The 21,832-nt window shown below is 34.5% G+C and overlaps 2 protein-coding genes across 5 annotated transcripts in view; both read left to right on the forward strand.

Moving 5' to 3' along the window:
- The window catches only part of LOC118737377 (DNA cross-link repair 1A protein), an 11,007-nt gene extending 10,238 nt beyond the window's left edge, over window positions 1-769 (forward strand). Inside the window, exon 5 of one of the 2 annotated variants that reach the window (XM_036467843.1) lies at window positions 1-762. In XM_036467843.1, coding sequence (XP_036323736.1) covers window positions 1-337 — 337 coding nt within the window. In that variant the 3' untranslated portion in view covers window positions 338-762. The other variant, XM_036467835.1, reaches the window with a different exon arrangement.
- A 172-nt stretch (window positions 770-941) lies between these two features.
- Window positions 942-21,832, forward strand: part of LOC118737392 — a 207,215-nt gene continuing 186,324 nt past the window's right edge. Inside the window, exons 1-2 of one of the 3 annotated variants that reach the window (XM_036467855.1) lie at window positions 942-1,288; window positions 1,495-2,040. The gene's annotated coding sequence lies outside the window, so the exon portion shown is untranslated. The remainder of the gene's footprint in view (window positions 1,289-1,494; window positions 2,041-21,832) is intronic. The other 2 variants (XM_036467864.1, XM_036467872.1) reach the window with 2 other exon arrangements.

The raw sequence follows: 21,832 nt of genomic DNA on the forward strand, positions 1-21,832 counted from the left end.
TTTTTTGACAATGCTACCACGACAGCCGACGAAGGGCACATATACCAAACGCACGACGAATTGTGTGACTCCTACAAAATCTCCCGGCTGTATGCGTAACGAGTTATCCCAACTGAGTGTGCGTGCCATGACTACATGCGTTCAACCGGAAGTGGAAACAGATGATGACGTTGTTTGTATGGATATACAGCGAGCGACATCGAACAAAACTCCGATAGTGAAACGACATTATGACGCTATGTGTACGGACATGCAGGCGACGACTTCTAGCAAAGTGCAAGAGGCGATTATTACGTTATTTCCGGATGGAGATGCGTTGGACGACTGGATATATTAGTACATCAGTGGATTTACATTCGTTTTGTTCTTATCTTTTATACTTTTCTTGAGAATTACTAAGACGTTGCATATGCACACGTAGTATAAAATAGGTTTATGAAAATGCTTTATACTAAAAATGTGAAATTAACTTAAACTGTGAGTTGTTAGACCTTAAGCACGAAACTTAACGTTAACACGAATGCTTTTTTATATGGAATCTGTATATTGCAATAAAGTTGCACCAATGTGGTGTATATAGTGTATATAAAAAAAATTAAAGGACAGAGCTGGATATTTGTAGAAGGTTAAACCCTTACTTATACGGATCCGACGCCGTCATATCTAACGTAACGAAATTGAAAGACAGACACTTGCTATTCATAGAACTTCTGCAAGCTTTACTCGACGAAGAATCAATAGGGGTATTCTCTGAGTCTTGCAAAGCCGGTGCACTTGTTCGCTTCGTCTGTGCAGCAACAAGTTGTGCACTGCACGAAAATGTTCGACAGTGTTGCATAAATGTGTATACTACTACACTGGGTGGCTTTGCGTTAACCGCATTTAATCAACTGCAGCGCCACCCTAAAAAACTTGCAGATACTGTGCTCACTCTCTGCCACATACCCGACAGACACCACTGAGACGACACCTTTCTTCCCAACGAGAAAATATACTTTTCCACCACGCACAGAGTACACTGCCGACGTGCAATTGGCGCTCTCGGCAGCAGCCAGCTGGTAAAGTATAGATACTTTCGGATGAAAAGATACTCAGTTGGAAGGGCACAACAAGCAGCAGGTAGCACCTCCACATCTACATACATACGTACAAACGTATCTAGCTGTCCGCGAGTAAAATCATTGACTTTAGCCATTCTCTTGCAGGTTTGTGTTTAGTTTTACGAGATCTGCTGTCGTCGACGGACGTGTGTGCACGGAATAACAACGGGATATAAGTAGTAGAAAAAGTAATTGTTTTGTGGGCGTAACGACGAAAACGAATTGAACTTGGGCAGAGGCAGGCACAACGTCTCTGTGAGTGTGTGTGTGTGTGGGTGCGGATATTGTTTTTCAAGCGTTTTTTCGTATGCGGCGCCGTTTCATTTACATACATAAAACTGTTTTTTTTTGTTGTTGTAAATCCTTAAATATATAACAAGTACTTCTCTTGTAGATTTTTCAGTTAAGTGCCGAGCCGAAAAATTTAGAACAAGTCCATAGTATGAAATAAGAGATTTATTAGATACAAGCGAATTCTATCAAAGAAATGTGAATTTTTGCTCTGGTGTTGTCCGTATGGTGAGACGTGCGCAGAAAACTGATTTTGCATTGAAAATTTAAAAACAAAAACATAAAAAATACTAAATGCTGAAAATAATACTATTTTGAAAATCAAAGTATCTAAACATTCATAAGCACTTACATACACATATCTAGTACCGCGTAAAATTATTAATGTTGCCAAAATACTACTTACGAAGCTAAAAGTTTAATTAAAAAAAAATCCCTTTAAATGTCTGTATTTTGTGAAGAAATAAACGTGCAAAGTGTTAGTGTTGAATTTCCTGTTTGAAATTCTTTGCCTACTTTTTTCACTCGCCAACAACTACATACGCTTTACGGTATTCTTGGTTTGCCGTGCCGCTTTTGGAGTGCAACATACTTGTCTAGCCAGCTTGAATAAAGTGGCTAGCGCCAAACGTGGAAGTCGCTTCTAAAGGTAGCTAACTAAAATATGTATGTATGTATTATAAAAAAATATTGAACAAACAGGCTATATAATTAAGTAGGAGTATGTATATATTTTGGTAGCCACGATTGAGTTTCAGAAATTGATTTTTAGTTCACCGCTTTGAATTTTTATTTTGTCTAATATTTAGTTATACATACATATGTATGTAGGTACATTAGTGCAAAAAAAAAGTGATAAAATGTGAAAAAAACTAAAAATTTATACTATACTTCTTGAGTTCTGGGCCATATGTAGGGCTTAATAGTCTTATCTTCCCTGCGAGCCAGTTGAGTTATTTCAGCTGTTCAGTTTCATTTCATAACTGAAAACCTTGCAATTTTCACATAATTTACTGTGCTTCTGAACAATGAAGTGCCTACAATTGCAATCCTCGTATTAATAATTTAATTTTCTAAAAATATATATTTATATGAAAATAAAACAACGCGTAAAGGAAGTCGTAATGAAAATGATAGAACGCAAAACAAATGGTTAGTCACTCAGTCAACTAGGCAACCAATCAGTCATTTAGTCTCTCAGTTTTTCAGCTACTCACTCGATCAGACAGTGCGCCACTTTTGTGCCGCTTTGCTTTTGGCCAAGCAGGCAGGCAGGCAGGCAGGCGAGCGGACAGACTCAATATGATGCAAACACCAAACAGGCAACGAACTAGGCATGAGCGTATACAAAAATATACAATAAATGGAAAGGTGCACAAAAATATATACCTAATACACATGCATCAGTATGTACATATGTATGTATGTACCTTCTAAGAAAATATTGTAGAACTCAAAATATTATTACTAATAACAAAATAGGTACTTTGCCTTGTGCTGGCAACGGCTATCTATTGGATTTACATTAATGAATTTCATAAAGAAGTAGTAATTTGCATTTTTATGACGCATTTGTTCGCATAGGAATATGGACATTTGGGCCGTGTGAGAGCAGAAGTGGCCTAACCATAATTTTTTTTTTTTTTTGTACTTACATACATAACCACTTAAAATAATTTCAAATGTGCTACATTTTAAAATAAAAGTCGCTTAATCTTTAATTTTAAGGTTCAAAGTTACATAAAACTATTATTTATTATTTTAAAATGTAACAAAAATTATTTAAACCAGGGACGGTAATCATTATGTGTAAAATAATTTAGATCAGCATTTAATCATTATTTTATGATTTTTATTTTTTCACTTAAAAATAGTAATTATTATCGAGTTTTATTTTTCGCTCAACAGAAATAATTATTATTTAATTTTTTTTATTTTTTTTTATTTTCCACTTATAAATACTGATTATGTATTTATAAAATTTAAAAGGTTATACAGACACAACCAACTGAAATTTTGACATGAAAGGTCTGGGACTTACTCCTCTCGAAAAATAAAAATCATTCTAAATTACAATAGGACTTATGAACACAAATACGTGAGTATAGTTAAAACTGCTTTACGATGATTACAATATGTTGAATTTTTTGGTTAAAAAATAATGATTACAGTGGTCGAAATAATTATAGCCGCACCACATTTTGACAAGTTTTAACATATTAATTTTGGTTGTTTTTTTTTATAAAAATATAGTTCATTCTTTAGCAAAACCCATGTAAATACAAGTTTCTAACTTTGTGCAATATTTAAAAAAAATCGAAAAACTTTCGTAAAAAAATCTAACTTTTTTAATTAGATTTGCTAGTATGCAGTTTTGTAGCCCATTGAATTCTAGATTTTTTTTTTGTCCAGGATGTTCCGGGTTTCTTCCACATAAAAATAATTTGTGTGTATTCGTTACATGGAAGCAAATAGGACAAAAAAAAAGCTAAAAAATCAACCGTAATTTTTAGCCATTTGAAACTTGCACTTTGTTCTACTAGAATTCTATGGGCTACAAAACTGCATACTCAGAATCTTTCTAGGAAATCTAAATAAAAAAGTTAGAAATGTTTACGAAAGTTTGTTGAATTTTTTTAAAATATTGAACAAAGTTTAAAACTTGGATGTACACGGGTTTTGTTAAAGAATGAACTATAATTTTATAAACAAAAAAATACCAAAATTAAATAACAACAAAATATGTTAAAACTTGTCAAAATGTGGTGCGGCTATAATTATTTCCACCACTGTATTTTCCTACCAGAATTGGCCTCAAATTTTTGCCATCCATTTATTTTAGCATGCAGTCGGAAAACCTTCAGACCCCATTTCCGAATAAGAAGTTACTTTACTAAGAGTTTTACCTAATGGGTATTCCAACTTAAGTCTCTAGGGTAATTCTAAGATATTTAACTTCAACAGAGTATTCAAGCACAAATCCTTCAAGATTAACCGAATCAAGCAAGGGTCGACTTACATACCCTTGTGGTCTGCCGATTAAGTTAAGTGACATTTTGACCAGTTTTGGCAATTTTTATTTTGACTATTTAATGTTTATAATTTTTTTTTTTATTAAAGTCTGGCACATTTCATAACCAGGACCACATAAATCCACATGTCAAACTTCGTACAAAAATTATAAAAATTCAACAAACTTTAACAATTTCATACATCCAAAAATTTAATTTTTTTTATTAAATGGTGCTGGTTATGTAATGTGGCAGATTTTTATTAAAAAATCATTAATATTAAATAAACAAAAGACAAATAACCAAAACTGGTCAAAATGTCACTTAACTTAATCAGCTTACCACAAGTGTATACGTATGCATCTTTATTTGAACGATACCAGAACAACTCTTAGCGGGTCTATCCTTAGCGGGTCTATCCAGTTCGGTACCACACGCAGAGCTGCCACACATAACGTTTGAAACATAGCTTCCGAATTTGAGCGTAACGAGAATTACCAGGCCGTCTGGTAACCAATAGTAACGTAACCACTCTCCCATAGTCGCTCATCGCGATGGAGGAAAATAACGAGTAAAGTATCGGTATCCTCATATAGCTATTAATTCACGAAAGTATTGCCCAAGAAGTTTCTTTCTATCTTACTAATTGTAGGCCGGAATCTGTCAATTTACCTTTGACTGTGGAAAATCTCTGTTTGTTTCAGTCCTTCGATGCTCTTAAGAATGGCCCGTATGGTTTAAGTGTATCAGAGGGTGGCTGATGGATTTAGGAATAACTAACGCGGATAAGAACTTCTTCTATAGAACTTCACCGCCCGATATACCTTGCCCCAGTCAAAAATGGTGTGCCTTCTCACTCTAGGAAGCCCACTCCAACGAAGGACCTGATAAATGCACTTTGAATCAAGAGTCTCATTATCGTTCGTTAGCATATGGGACATTTTTCCTACTTGTGCATTCAATCTCATTCGATGATGACACCTCTACCGTAGATCTTTCGTGAAATGTTTCTCACTCATGCGCTTGGAGAATCTTCGTCCCTGTTAAGGAACGAGTACTTCTGCAAAGTTGTTTTTTATTCTTTGCCGTGTCTATGATAGTCGGTGTAGATAACCAGAGTGAATTCTTTATTTTAAATCAGTGATGGGCAGCACCTTGCCTGTCCATTACTGTTTAAGATGTTCCTTTGTGTTTTGGGCCGAGGGGCTCTGTCTGTAGACAGTAGGTACCTTATTTTGTCTTCTTAACCACTAAAACTAACAACTTTGTCAATATGTATACATGGACAGGCACGTCTAGCTGTCCCTTTTTTTTTGTCTGCTGCTGGTAAGATCTGTGGAAATGGCTGCTTGTAATAAGTCAAAAATTATTGAAATTGCGAAAAATCGCGTTCCGAAACCTGTTTAGGATCACATGTCCTCTAGCGGGTCACAACTTTTCGGTTATCAAAGAAATCGATTTTTGAAAGGCTCTGGCACAATAAAAAATAAGCGTTCTTTCAACTACGGATCCACAGTAGCTGCAATAATCTTACTCATTCGAGGCTCTTACTTATTTAATTTAATTTCTTTATTGTTCAAGCAAATATTTGCTGCCAAGCACAGTTAGTTTCTTAAATTTACTATAGGCGCTAGTCATCCAAAGTTAACAAATACTTTGGAGTTAAATAAAAATATTTACATATAAACTCGAATATTATTTATATAGTACGTATATATAGTAGATACGTATGTACATATAAATTTAGCTAATAAAAGACAAAATCGCCAAATAAGAATCGGCGTCATAAATAGAGTTGCCTGCTAAATTCATTAACACTAGATTAGATAAGTCAGCTTTTGAAGTGCATACATACATACATACAGTCATACGTGCCCATGTATTTCCAAAAAATTCTGAGTTAACAAATCAAAATAAAATATAAAATGAGGAAAGCCGGTTGAGTTCGGAGAGAGAGAGAGAGAGATGCTTAGCCTTGTAGTCAGAAACTTGAAAAAGACGCGAACATCATTTGAAAATAGTCACGGCAATAAGATAAAATAAGCTGCTATAAAAATAAATCAAAAAAAAGAAAGGGAACGACGGAAAACCATCTAAGTATCTCCATTCTAGTACTAAGGAAAATAAAAAAAAAGCTTAAAAGTTGGTACAGACGAAGAACGAAGATACATACTTGGTAACATATGTGTGATGTATTAATGCACATATATATGTATGAACTTGTTGATGTTTTTCTTGAACGGCTAACCTTAATACCGTCCATCTAGCGGTGATGATACGAATACAACATAATACCCCTTTAGGAAATGCGAGCTTTTTGCGAAAAAAATCCGCGAAATGAAAGACACGTTAGGGCTGTTCAGGATCTTGTGCATATGCTCTTGCATCTGCATATTCATTGCATTTGTAAATTCACAACAATAAAATGCACACTCAAATCCTAAACCATTTCCATTCCTTTTTTGCTGGACAATCCTTTGCGGTTCTTTGCAAAAGTAATGCGAATAATAATAAATAAGCCGAAGTTGGACTGATGAAGGTTATTTTTTTGATGCGCGGGAAGGTATTCTGTGCAAAAATACTGTGGTCATGATTTTGCATACGCATGTTTTATTCGGCGGTAAAGTTATTTACAGCAAACTGCGAAATTTTTTTTTTTCAAAAAATTTAAAAGTTCACAAAAATTTGTTTTTCGCGTTCTTTGTCTTTTTTACATACAAACTTTAGTGAATGTATAAAAAAGTTTAAAGTTTAGTATACAGCTCTCAAGAAAAATCTAAAGAAATATTTTTCATTATTTCTATAGCTCGAAAAGTACTTATTTCATAGTTGCCACGAGAAGCGATAAGGAATGCTTGTATTTTATTTCCAAGCGAAAGCTATACTCAAGCCTTCTTTTAAAAGCGTGAATGCCTGGTAACCTCGTAAATAAACCCGCTTGAGTAAGTTTACGAGGTTTACGTGGTTACGTGGTCATTTCCCAAGAGGGACGTTACTAACAGAGATTATAATAATGACGAATACGATAGAGATAATGATGAAAAATATGCTGCGCTTGATGGTCTTAATGATAATTGCGGCCTTAATCGCATGATAATGATGGAGAATGTGCTATGTATATCTGTGCGTACGTATGTAACTTTGTATTTACGTATACATACATTAGGCGGGGTCAATTTGTATGGGATATTTTTTTCAACTATGCGCGTATAGCAACGAAAAATGCTAAAATAATTTTGGAGTTTCCAAATTGCGAAAATAGGTTTCTTAGCATTTTGCTGTAGTGTCGTAAAAAGTGCTTACATTTTTATATAAAAACATTCTATAGGGGGTTTTTTGGTATGACAAATACATTTCTACACTGCTCTTTTTTTTAAAGCTGCCACCAGAGGGCGCAACAGTGAACATTTTTTCATTTTTTTCAAAGCCTATTTTCGCAATTTTCGTAGAATCATAGTAAAGCATAGTAAAACGAAATGCACCTGCCCTAATATTTGTACATATGTATATGTATGACATGTAAATATATTTTTAGTAAAGAAGTATCCGAAGAAAAAGAAGCAGAATAGAACTTCTTCATCAAAGAAAATGCTGCAAAAGTCAACAACAAAATACTCGTAATAGATTTTTAATGTGATTGTGTGTCGATGACGTGAAGAAGAATTAGTGAGAGAGTGAGAAAAAGATATTTATGTATCTTGAACGCCTGATGGATGGATGGATGCTGTTCGCCACCATGACATGCGGCACCAAAACTTACTATATTTACTATATATGTATGTATGTATGTACACATATATAAATATATCCTAGATATGTGTCTATAGCCCCATAATTGTGGTCTAAGCATGAATTAAAAATAGTGAAAAGATCAGAGAATGTGGAGTGAAGTATGTACTTCGAAGAAAATGAGTTGCCACTAGTATATTTAGGTAGTAGATAAATTGAAATAAAAACTAATGGATAGTATAACTCTGAAGAATAGAGAAATAAAAATAAAAACCAAAGAGCATTTGTTCATAACTACGAGCAAAACGTGAAGAATGAATACGTAGAGTTGGGATCAATAAGAAAGACGTATATGAATAACAATACTTTACGATATCAGGTAGCTTGGCAAATAAGAAAAGAAAATAATAATTAACTGCAATTGCTTAGTTCATATTTAATAAATATTAATATATTTTAATTTTTAATATTATTTATATGGCTCAATATCAACTTGGCGTAAAGTTTCGTGTTCTTAGGAGATAATTAAAATTTTCCTAACTTCAAATACAACTGCAACTTCAATTCATGTTGATATTTAGACAGCAGAAAATTACAATAAAACCACCGCTAGCTCAAAGCAACCCTTCTTTAAAATTCAAATTTAAACTATGTTTTTCAGTAATGTTTTAAAAATACCAATAAATCTCATAATTTTTAATATATCGTTTTGAATTTCAGTTCATCATAGCTTATATGACTAGCTTCTATCTTTAAACGAATCAAAAGGGGAAAGACCCTACCCACATGCAGAGTCCACACTGCTCTAAAGCGTGGTGCCTCCACGTCTTTCGTACATCAACTCAGTCAACTTCTATATCCTTTTTATTATATTTTACAAAGAGTTTGGTCGAGCTTGTTACAAAAATCGAGAGATCTATAGCGTTTCGCTGCACCCGCCTGTTAAGCCAGTTTTTATGAGAAGCTTTTTCGTTGCAGAAGTACCCACGGAGGTTGGGCATTGGCTGCCAAAAAGCGACTACCAAAAAATCAGCGTTCCAATCTGGGTCGTACAATTGCTAGAATATAGTCAATCGATGATCTGTTGATATTGTGTCAATTTAGAAAATCAACTACTCACATGTCCGATTTGTAAAGATTTCCGAAACTACACCAAATTCTTCACTATCCCTCCCTAATCCTCCCGATTTTTCGGAAGTAAAATCATACCTTTTTCACGTTCCCTTTTAAATTTGTTGTGTTAAAGAGTTCATGTGGTTCGGCTTTCAAACCAAAAGCTTCATATATAATCTTTATATAATCGTTGCAAAAGCGGGGCATAAGCAGAAAAAGTGTTCCGCCGTCTCATCATCATCAAGGGTTATCCTGTATGCCTATCACAGCCAGGTGTTTATGCTACGAGAGTGACCACATAACAGTCCTACAGATTAAAAACAACATGAGTTTCGCCTACCTGAAACTTCTCGAAACATCCCGGTTATTGCAGACCGTAAATATTCAGCCAGTTTCTAATGTTGTCTTCGATGACCGAAAGTGGGAGCGCTGTAACTGTTTGTGACCCAAGGAATGCCCGGTCTGAACCTTCTATAGCCAAATTACCAGATGTAATTTTCAGGTATTCCTGAGTGACCTGGCGCCCAAAGTAAACAAGTTCGTTATGTTTTCCCAAATAATTTAGACGAGACTTACATAGCCTAAATAGCTTAAGGGCTTCCCCGCGGATAAAAGTATTAAGTGAAAAAAGGTTTAGCAACAATTTATAGACTAGCCGATAGGTGGGCTTATTAGTGCCGATAGATACACCTACAACATTTAAATATCTTAAAAACTTCTTAATGTAGTCAGCAAGAAAGTCTCTTTAGTTACCTCATAGCACATAGGTTCCTTCGCTACCTCCTCAGAAAAATACATAAATCATTCACTTTAACCATTTCGCGCAACAGACTGTGTAGAGCAGGGTAGCCAACTCATTTTTGAGAGGCTGCTTTTCGAACTGGCTGCCGAGATAGGTCAATCTTCCACTCAGCCATCGATATGCAGTTAACAAATCATTTAAGCAAAAGTAGACTGTTATGACTTAAACCACTTTCATAATTTTAAGGTCCCAACTTAAAAAAAATAAAAAATTTTTTATTAGAAATTTACGACCACAAAACGGGTTAATCCTTTATATCTATAATACATATGCTTATTGCATATTAAAACTTGAAGTTTTTGTTGTTGTGGAGTATAGTTGCTTAGTTAGTTACTGTTATAAAGAGTAAACAATCAATAAACCGTAAAAAAGAAAACAACGCAAAGTTGCTAACCGGCCAAAAAGTGCACAAATCCATCATTGGAAAGTTGTTGTGGTTGTGGTTGTGGTATATCAACTAACAAAAACAACAGCAAACATTCCCAGTTATGGCAACGGCAACATCAGCAGCGAAAAATTGCATTGGCAAAATGTCGCATGCGATTTTATTTGTAGACTCGATTGCTGCTGTTGATCCTATCGCCGCTGCCATCATCAACGTCGCCGACACCAGCGCAGTGCCAACAGCAACAACAACAGCAGCAGCAGCAATAAAACAGTGTCAGTGACACAGCAAAACGTTTTTGCTGTCAATTGCTAGCAACATAGACGGTATTAAACATAACAAAAAAAAACAAAAACAAAACCACTTTGTTGCAACTTTTTATTTATTCATTTATTTATTTTTTTTTGCAATTTTGCCCAAATTTGAACTTTCGTTTTTCAACATTTGCGCGATTTGCTCCATTGGCCATGTTTTTGTTGTTGTTGCTGCTGTCGCTGCTAGCAAACGTACACCACCGCCACAGTTCGCTCTGCAGCGGCAGCTACGAGCCGCCCCACCGGCTTCTCTTATCGCTGGAGCGCGGCAGGGTGCGCCGCCGTTGCTGTTGAATGACTCTGTGGCTACCCTATTATGTTGCCACATTATTTTTCTAGTAATTCAACTTTATTTTTTTTTACACTTTTCTTTGGTTGTTCGTGCGCTTGTGGCTAGCGGTTTGTTGGCGTTTTTGGATTTATTTATTTTTTAATTTCGCAATTGTTGCGAGGACGTATGTACATACAAAAAAAGTATCTCTCTGTTTGGTATTTTATTGCTGCCATTTTTGTTTTTTTTTTTGGTGTTATTGACTGCTACAGCAACTTGACTGCAAATTAGTCGCGAATTTAAAAAATTTGTTTTTGGTTTTGTCCATTTTACATTTCATATTTATGGGCTTAATTATTTTTCATTTTCATTTTGAAAGAAAAATTAATCACTTCATTCAAGAAATTGGATATTACATACACACAGCGGCTATAAATACACGCTGATACATTTATGACAGTTTTCAAAACAATTTAAGATGACATATGTAGTCCGCTGAGTAACGGAAATAAAATTTTTTGCAATATTGGCGTAAAAAAATAAACAAGAAAGTAAGTTGATATAAATTTGGTAATAGAACCTTTTTGCTATGACAATAAAAAATTTAATACAGGAAATAGAAATTTTCATATTAACTCTTTAATTACTTTATAGACAGAAAGAAGCATCTGAAGAAACGGTGCAAGCTCAATCTCAAATAAAAAACTACTTAAAAATACCTACTTAGAAGCCAAAGGGTCCAATGAGACACAATTCCTCTAATAAATGACAAATAACCCTAACAGGACAATTTATTATATACTGCAATACAATTACATTTTCGTTTTCGAATCTCAAACACAGTCGCAAATTATTTCGAAAATACAAACAAACGTTAGAATAGTAAAAAAACTCACACGTATACATTACTGTTAAGAAATTCAAAGAAACTTTACCCTATATACCAGGTAAAACTACCTATAAAATATATAGAGTATTTCTGGTTGGCAATTTGCTTTAAGCCTTTATTTGTATTTCAAGATAAGAAAATAAAAAAATTTTGATTCGAAACCAAATTAAAAATTCAAGAAATACATTACTTACTTATGTCTTATCGCTTATGAAAGTGTTTCCCGTGTCAATTTCAAACGATCCATTTATGTAACACGAGCATGTACACATTGTAATAGCAAAAAAAAAGATTATAACTACATAGATGTAGCTAATATAATTGTTCTACAAAAATAAGAAAATGAAAACCAAAAAATATCAGCTATTAACAATGAAAAATCCAGAATTATTCTTTCATTTGACACGCCTAGTACACGCCACAAAGTTCGCTTGAGTCCTAACATGTTTGACAGCTGTCAATTGTGTTTGACGTTTGAATACAAAATAATAGTTTGAACAATTTACGTACATACATACATACATAGGTACATAAGTTGTTTATGGAGGCAAAAAGGGAAGCGTAACCACAAGCAAAATTAACTTTGTAACTTTTTGCTTTTTTCCTTTTCTTTGTTGTTTATTATTACACTTTTCGTGTTTAAGAATCAAATTTTGTCTCAAAGGCGGAGGCCAATATTTTTATAATTAAAAATATACCTACATATTGTCTCAGAACAAAAAGCGTTTTTTTTTTTGGAAATTTGTTATGCATTCCATCTATGTTTTTTCTTTCCGTCTTGAAGTTGAGATTTCGGTTAAGAAGTTGTACGGCGACTACCACACTTTGCAATATTTATTTTCGCACGTGAAAACCCTGTTTCTACATGCCCTTATTTTGACGAATTGAGATATTCCCCCCCAGTGAGACGGTGTTGAGAGGTTGTATGAGTTTCCGAAATATTTCACTGTCTACAACAAATTAGAGTTTTGAGATACTTCTTGCTTACCAAATTTGCATTGTTCTCTGCATGAAAAATATTTCAGTTACCTGGAAGTTTATAAGTCAGATTTCCCTCTTGGAATGAAATTAAGTCATGGTTTGGAACGGTGGCCAATGCCTAGTCTTTTTGTAGGAAATTTCGTAGCTTTGGCCAAAGTCGAGCTGATAGTCAAAGCATATCTGGGCCAATATTTTTGTAATGAAGGACTCGCATGGTAAGGCAAAGAGAAATCGATAGCTTACAAATGTTTCGACGAGTTCTCGTGATATATACTCCCAGTCTTAGAATTTTTCTGAAAAAGGAGTAGATGAGTCACTCTGACTTTTCGTTTTTGGTAAAGGTTCTACTCATTAAGACTGAGATTCGATGCCTGTTATAAAATATTGTGAGAGAAACGAGAATATATCGTTAATACACTTTTGCATTCGATTCCACTACCTAAGATCTTACAGGCCACTCAGCTACATACTTACCATATGCCTGTGGATAATATGCAAGCATCTCAACTCGGAGATATGGGAGCATGCCAGCCATATACCAAGTCCACTTTGACCCCGACGGTATAGAAAGTAATGGGATCATATTGGCCACTAAGCCTTTCCTCATTTGACTTGAAGTATTCCGTGGCTCACAGTTCAGACTCTCTGAGTTCATAGATATCGTTAAGCCCTTCTTACAGGCTCGATATCAGAGCGCGCGTTTTGATTTTGAAAAGTTAGGTTCCGGTTTTCTGAATTCAGTTTTGTTTTTTTTTTTTAGTAAATTGGGTTCCGAATATGATCACGAATACAAATAAAAATAAAACAACAAACATTGCGTTAGCAATTTTGATAAAAAATCGATAACAGTACCGCTAAAAATATCAAAATCTATAACAAAAACATTGGTGATAACCATGACGATGATGATATCGGTAACCATGGTGATAACGATAAAAAAAAAACGATAATGATTTTGACAAGTATGTGTAGGCACGAGTACAAGAATAATAACAAAAACGATATCGATAACATAAATAAGGCCTTAAAAAGCCAAGTAGCCTGATTGACATTCACCAGTGGTACTAGAATCGAAACTGTAATACCCCGGGGCACACCCTTTTAGTTTTCTCTTACTATAAACGTATGTAGGTGCAATGAACTTTTCAATAAAATACCGTAATTATTATTTACATATGCTTCTTTATCATATTACTCAAACACATAGTTTTGTAGATAGCAAGGCGAATTTATACAAACTGGTGTTACTGGCGAATTTAGATACTTATTCGCCGCGGTCCTTCTGAATGGCAAAATGCTGTGTTTGTTGTAAACAAGGCGGATCCATATTACAAACAAAAAAACATCATTTTGGCATTCAGAAGGACCGAAGCGAAAATCTAAATTCGCCAGTAACACCACCTTTAATAAATTCGCCTTGGTAAATAGGCTCCTCTGGCTCTCTTGGCCTCACACATACAAATCTAGTAGGTACAAGTATGAACTTTTAGAAAAAGCGGTACATATTTTGTTATTTTTATTTCTATTAAGAGTAACAAATTGAAAAAATAGTATGAAAGATATTTTATTCACCGTATCTAATATTGGAATAATAAAACTAATTCCCCGCGTCAGCAAAGTAAATTTCCTCTGTATTACTTTCTAGTCCACATCTTCTGTCACACTTGCCACTAAAGCTACGCTATTTATGCAGACTAAATCAAAAACTGATGTATTATCGTAGTGGAAAAAAACTTGCATTTTCCCATTAGCGAGTAATTTTCCCGGTAGGAAGCAAATTGTTCCGCGTGAGATGTACAATTTTCCCAAAGATGTGACATTTTTCTGAACCAAACAATGCGTTCCAGAGCGAATAATGGATATGCAAATTTCAACTGTGAAGCTGAAAAATATTTACTTTACTTCGGTTGAAAACGAACTAAGAAAAAATAGGGAAGTGTTTTCATACGAAAAGTTCACTAAGTTTAAGTTTGTGTGTGTTGTGTTGCATTTTTTTTTTAAGACTTTGCACGCGACTATAGATTTATTTTCTCAAAATGAGTATAGCAACACTGCACAGAAGAAAGGAAGGCAAAATGGTCTATTAGTACGACCGCTGCAGTTAGTTGTTGCTGCTCAGTAGTATTGTTGTTGTTGTTGTTGCTCCAAAGCGAATGTGTTTTCACCGATGGCGACGCCGCAGTCGCAGCTACAACAGCAACAGCAAACAGCAAACAGCAATCAGCTGCAGCATTTGTGTAACATTTCGCTTAAACGAGGCAATAATTTTTAGTTGGCCACATTTAACTAGAGAAATGGAAATAGAAATAGAAATAGAAATGGAAAAAAAAGAAATAGACCAGCACACATACATACTCACACGCTGTTTTCAAATGTTAATGTGTGGTGGTTAGGAAATGAAAGAAAAATTGTAACAAACTCTGGCAGCCGCCACAAAGAAAGATGACTGCTGTTGTTGCAGTGTGCAGATTTCGATTTGGTGAAAGAGAGTATCTAAAAATAAACGTGGCAATAAAAAAGAATACAACTTTGAAAATATTATATGTATGTAACATGTAAAATGGCAAAAGTAACTGGCAACCTAAGACACACTTATTCAAGCAATAAAGCAAGCGGGTATTCAATCAACCGGGCAGCTAGATAGTCGCGTCATTCAGTCAACCAAACAATCAGTTGGCTGGAAGTCGTTCTTTTTTTGCTGCCGCCAATTCTTAGCCTTTTTCTTTAAAGAATTATTAGCACAATTTCATTTGAAATTGATTTGAGAGAAAAAGCGTATGCCACAAGAATAACACACACACACACACACACACCAATGCATTTATGCAATCACAATTCACTTCGTATTATGCTTTTGGGTAATTTAGCACAGTTTCTTCACTTGACTGGATCTTCTTCACCTGACTGGAGTTTCGCATCCGCTACTTACTTATAAGTTTATATACTAGCTACCTGTATATGGGGCGTTCCATACCAAAATGGACGGGGTTCACACTTCATGTTTTTGATTTGTTTCAAATTTTTAGGGTTGATGGAATAGTTTTCCAAATATCTCGAGAACGGGGCAAGGGGAAAATTAAAAAAAAAATCACACATACACACATCAAAATTCTCTATGAAAAGAAATATTTTTTTAAATTTGTAATGTACTAACTTTACTCAACTTCGGTGTAAAAAAAAATTCCTAACTCAAATTATTGCAAAGTGCACGCCATAACATTATACTTAAATATTGCGCAATACTCAGAGCTACGATTGTGATTTTTTTTTTAATATTTTTTGTGAGAGGGCATATTTTGAAAAACTATTTTTTTTAATAAAAAAATTATAAAAATATTTATTTTCATTGAGAAATTCGGTGTGTGTATCCGCGATTTTCTTTCAAATTTTTTCCTCGCCCCGTTCTCGAGATATTTGGATAAAAATTAAATCGATTTGTATTTGTCAATGTTATTGTGGCTTGTTAACATTTTATTTTTAATATTTTTATTGAGCTTTGTACCACGATTGTTTATTAGGAAAAATTGAAAAATCGATTTGTTTTTGTTTTTTTGAAATAAAGTTTTTAAAAATGTATTAATCGAGCTCAAATTTTATATTTATTTATTATTTATGTTTTTTCGTCAACCCCAAAAATTTGAAACAAATCAAACACATGAAGTGTAAACCCCGTCCATTTTGGTATGGAACGTCCCATATACATATGTATGTATTTATGTATAACTGTACTAAGAACGGATATTACAGTTGTCTGCTGTAGCATTTGAAAGTTGGAATAGAATCGATTTGAATGTTGCAATTACGTTTTCGAAAGTTAAACGAATCTACTTGGAACGATTACGAGTTGCTTGTGCTAAACTTAGGTCTTAAAACGAAAAGAAAGAAGAGACTGAAAAAGTGTTTAGAATACATTCAGTTACTTAATTAATATTGTGGATCATTACACTGTGCCACACTTGGCTGGGTATTGGATAAAACCAACTTTTTTATTTTTAAAGAGGTTGAGTTATAATTTAAAAATTTCTCCGTTTTTTTCGAAGTTAGCCTCCGAAATCGAAATCCGAAATCCGAGATATGGGCCTTCGAAGTTTGGAACTGAACCTTTGGTAAAAAATTATTTGTAATTATTGTATATAAACAATTATTTTATAAAACATTTAGATGTGGTCCGACTTTTGCTCTTATTTAAACGGTATTTAACTTTTTTCTGCAAACTTATATTACAGGTGCTATAAGGGGTCAGAAAAAAGTTCAAAATTTTTTGAAATATATTTTTTTTTTAATTTTTCGAAGATCTGACCTTTCACCCCTTATAGCACCTTTAGTATAAGTTTGCACAAAAAAAAGTTACATTCCGTTTAAATAAGTGCAAAAGGTGGATCCCGTCTATATTTTTAGTTTTTTAGTTGTTTACATACAATAATTAAAAATAATTTTTTACCAAAGGTTCAATTTCGAAATTCGAAGGCTCATATCTCGATTTCGGAGGCTAACTTTGAAAAACGGAGAAATAACTTTTTTACCGATGAGTCAATATCTTAAAAAAAAAAAAATGTTTGGTCCAATACCCAGAAAAAAATATAATACTGCAGGTGTTATGAAATTTTCTTTTCGAAATAATTCACTTCTCATTCAGTACAACGTTTTGCGCGATGTAAACATATTTGAGGTCACTGGACGGCAACTCCTTCAAAGTGTTGGTAAAAGCCAAATCAGGCGAGTACTGTGTGCAATTGTTGGCTAGAATCCTGGAGTTCTACGTCATAAATTGAGGAGTAAACCCCTAAAAGGGGGGGATTTCCAAGAATTTAACGGCCCCAAGGGGTTTCAGAAATAATACTAACTGGGTATAAGAGCCTTTTTTTATAATTGAACCAAAATTAAAACAAGGATTTCATCGCATAAAATAAGTTATTACATATTTTCTAAAACTGAAGGTCACAGCTAGTTTTTGAGGATTATTCTGTCTTAATAACGCGTTGGTATACTTTTTTCAAAAATAAATATTGGAAATTTCCAAGGATTTAATTAACAGAATTTTCTCTTTTATTTGTTACCCATAATATTATTTTACATTGCACTAATTTTTTTAAATAATGTTTAGAGTCAATCATATCTTTGAAGTCCTTTAAAGAAAATTCTGACGTCAGAGAGAAAAAATAAAAACGCTATTTTACTATATTTTGCCCATAGTTTTGCAAGTGTATTGTTTTTTTATTTTGTGTAAATTTTACTATCGCACGGTGTAATCTGTGCGTCCTGTCTTATCTTGGACGGCGATGGAGAAATTATATTGCTATTCACGAATGGTTTTTCTTTCCTTAAATCCAATTCTCTGAGTCTGACAGCAGACACTAAAGCGTTGTACATTATATAGGAAGTAGGATTGAAATAACATTGAGGATATTCCTAGTGAAAATTCTCAGTGTCGCTTTAGTGTCGCTTTAGTCTCGCCAGCTGCAGCCCTCTGTACTCTACCTTGATTTTCAAGGTTGAACTGGTTCCGGAAGGGTGTACCACTGCTTTGCACATCCGGAGTATGAATTTTGGGTCAAGTCCCCACGCTTTTAGGGTCCTCTCTCCATTTTTTAGCCCTCAGTAGACCTAATACATACTATTTATTTACACTCCCTTGGTAGCTTGGTCATAGAATTTTTACAAGTTGCAAGCCGTAGAAGGGCAAGAAAATAAATAAATAAGTGTAAATAAAATCGAGATAATGTGCCGTACGCATAAAAATTAAGCAATGGTTTTTTTCTTAAAATTTCATACCTCTTAAATTTATTTGAACAAATCGAAATATTAAATATTAAGAAATAAATAAATTGTTCGATTGTTTTTTAAGTGAAATCCTGTACCTACTCCTGGGAAAGTTTTCATGGAAATAATCAGCAAACTTGCTCTGCTGTCGGAAATGAATCTTTAAAATGATTTTCCGAATATTTGACGGAATCTCTGATATTTATTACGTACCGTCATGTTCAATGACCATTGAATAAAGCATAAATTAAAAATACAAATTACCCTTATTGCAAAAAATATGTATGCAATTTTTTTATCCTCACTAAACAAGAAGACAAAATTTTATATGATTAAATATTATTGCTTATGTGCGATTTCCGTTTCAACACGCACTTTTCTGCACATACATATGTATGCCCGCTTGCTGGCGATGGCGCGAAAAACGGCCGAGGAAATGGAAAAGTAAAGAAACGCTGAAAAATAAATGCATATGCTTGCATATATTTATGCGCAAGTTATTGGAAAATATATCTAAATGCAGTAAAATGTGCAGAAAAAAAAACAAAATGAAATAAAATAAACTAATGGCTGTGCAGTAGTAACTTTGAAACTGGTCTTGACTCACTGGGCAGCACTGGCGTGTGGAGGGAGGTACATACATACATATGTACATTTGTTGTTGCTGCAGCGGTAGCCACATTTTACTCGTGGCCATAGACAAGTTTATGGCGTGTTTAGCTGCTAGCATCGCCATCTAACTGCTAACTCGGCGCTGCTATCCATCAAATCGAGTTAGTTTTCCAAGCCACATCTGAAGACCAGTTAGTTCATACTTGGTTGCATATGAACGTATGTATGTAGCTGCACGGTTGCACAAACAGTAGTGAAAACTGAAAAAATTTAAAATCAGTCAGTCTTTTGGGCGGGCAACGAAAAAATGTTTAAATAAATAGAATAATACAATAACAATAACAAGAATTGTACAATAACCCAGCTTGACATGACTTTACATTTTCAGCGGCTTTGTTGCGTTTATTTTCAGCTAAAGAAAATTCGAGTTCCATTCAAAAGCATACTGGCACTTAAGTGTCTATTCTGGAAGAAAATCTAGTAGATTTGAAAAAAATTCTCATCATTATTGGACATGCTTTGTGGCTAACCTTTCGAGTATGAAGTTAATTTCGCTCTCATTTGTGCGCACGTTCCCCCACTTGCTTTTACCAAACAGACCTCAACAATAAACTCTGCTACGCTTAACCTCGTCGAGCACAGCAAGTGGCGCAACGAAATAACTAATGTCTGCTCAAAGAAAGAGAATGAAGGTCGTCACTAAGCAGCTAAGCAGCTAAGCATCTGTGCGCACGCACAGCCAATTTGGTAGACTAAAGTGGAAATTTGGGAAAACTCTCGCTTAAAATGCATTAATAATTGCAGCGTTAAGTTCTGAGAAAGACTGGCACTTCATTTAATTTCTAATTTCCCATCCCTTTGGATGGGTGAGAATATTTTATTTTTTATTTTTTTTATTACTTTTTATTTTCAAGTACTACAACACTTCAGTAATAAAAAAAAGGAGAAAAAAAACCCAACATATGCATTCTGAAAATGTTTGGCCTTTAGAGACAAGCCTTACCACTTATTACCTGGCTGTTGTTTTTTGTTTTTTTTTTTTCGTTTGAACCCTACGATTTTCATTCATTTTTTTCCACCTTTTGTTTTGTTGTTTTCTTTTTCTTGTTAGCATGCGCTCTTTCACTGCACGCTGTCGAATTGTGCATTGACAAACGGAAATGCCGCAGGGTTGTTTTTTTTTGTTTTCTTTTACTATTCCCAACAAGATTAACGTGTCTTTTTTATGACTACCAAAATGGAATCGTGAGAATATCCCATTGTGAAAATGCAGAGAGAGTCTTCCGAAATATGTGGTTCTGAGTTGATGCCGTTGGCAACTAATTTCGTATTGTCTGACAATATTGTTATTCTGATATGGGCATGGTGAACTAGGTCTGTTTTTATATTATCTGCCGCGCTTAGTACTTCAATTTGCCTGTGAAACATTCCCGATCTGTTTCCGTTAGTTGTCTGGCTGGAGCTGGAGTGATTCAGACTTGTTTTCCTCTCTCTCTCTCTCTCTCTCTTGTTCACCTCTTAATAGATTTCTGTATTATTTAGTTGTTAAGCTAAAAATTAGAAGATTGCATCGCGACTGGCTAGGACTCACTATCATTTCATTTTGTTGCCTCTCTCGATAAGAGTATTAACTTTTTAGCTATTGCATGTCAGCACCTCTTGAACTGCCTTCTCCTGACAGTGGGGATTGGTCTGGACAGAGTTCTGGAGTGTAGCGATGAGAAGCGGAGAGTCTTCTAGGATTCACCAGAAAATCGGAATGCTACATATGGAGGCAGGAATGGTAATATAGTCGATTTAGCAAAATGAGAAAAATAATGTGAAAGATGCCGCCGTTTCGGTGTGTGGATATATTAATCCACTTATAACTAGCAATTCAATCTATGAGACAATTCGATTCACGGCGGGGTAACAACTATTAAAAAAAAAATATTTATAAAAAGTGTGCGTTCGTTTTACGCAAATGTCATTGTTCTTTTCGCTTTGTGTTTTTTCTTGAAAACCTCTAGTCCTAAGAACTTATTGCCGTTCTTACCCACAAAATACCCGCCGCCCTAAAGCAACTCACTGGGCAATAGCCAAGCGGTTGTCTTGTAGACCTTTCAGTCGTTCACCTATACATTAGTATGTACATACATATTTATGTACTTGTATTGGTGTTGCACGTGTATGCCGCAAGACAGTTAACATGGCCTAGATGTCAGGAGGAAAACTGTCATTAGCAGTGTGAGGTGTTGTTGCACCCTTCACTTTACATGCTCATACTTCACGCTGTCTGCCCTTTTCCATAGCGTTTACCTTTAAAATGTTTTTTTTTTATTTTTATTTTACTTACACACGAGTATTTATACTTATATGTTTTTCGCACTGATTTATTCTTCGTTTTTCTTCACACTTTTTCTTGGTTTAAGTATTTTTTTTTTTTAGTTTCTTGCCACTTTGGCTATATTTATCTCCACATACGTTATGGTCGCTTTTGCGTGTTTGCGATTTGGACAAAGTGAGATTTGTGTAGTTATTACACTTGGCTGGATTAAAGACATCAATGTCGGTCTGATCAAAGTCGACTTTTTT

The sequence above is a fragment of the Rhagoletis pomonella genome, unplaced genomic scaffold, assembly GCF_013731165.1.
Source record: "Rhagoletis pomonella isolate Grant_MI unplaced genomic scaffold, Rhpom_1.0 Rhpom_scaffold_00001, whole genome shotgun sequence".
NCBI classification, from domain to species: domain Eukaryota; kingdom Metazoa; phylum Arthropoda; class Insecta; order Diptera; family Tephritidae; genus Rhagoletis; species Rhagoletis pomonella.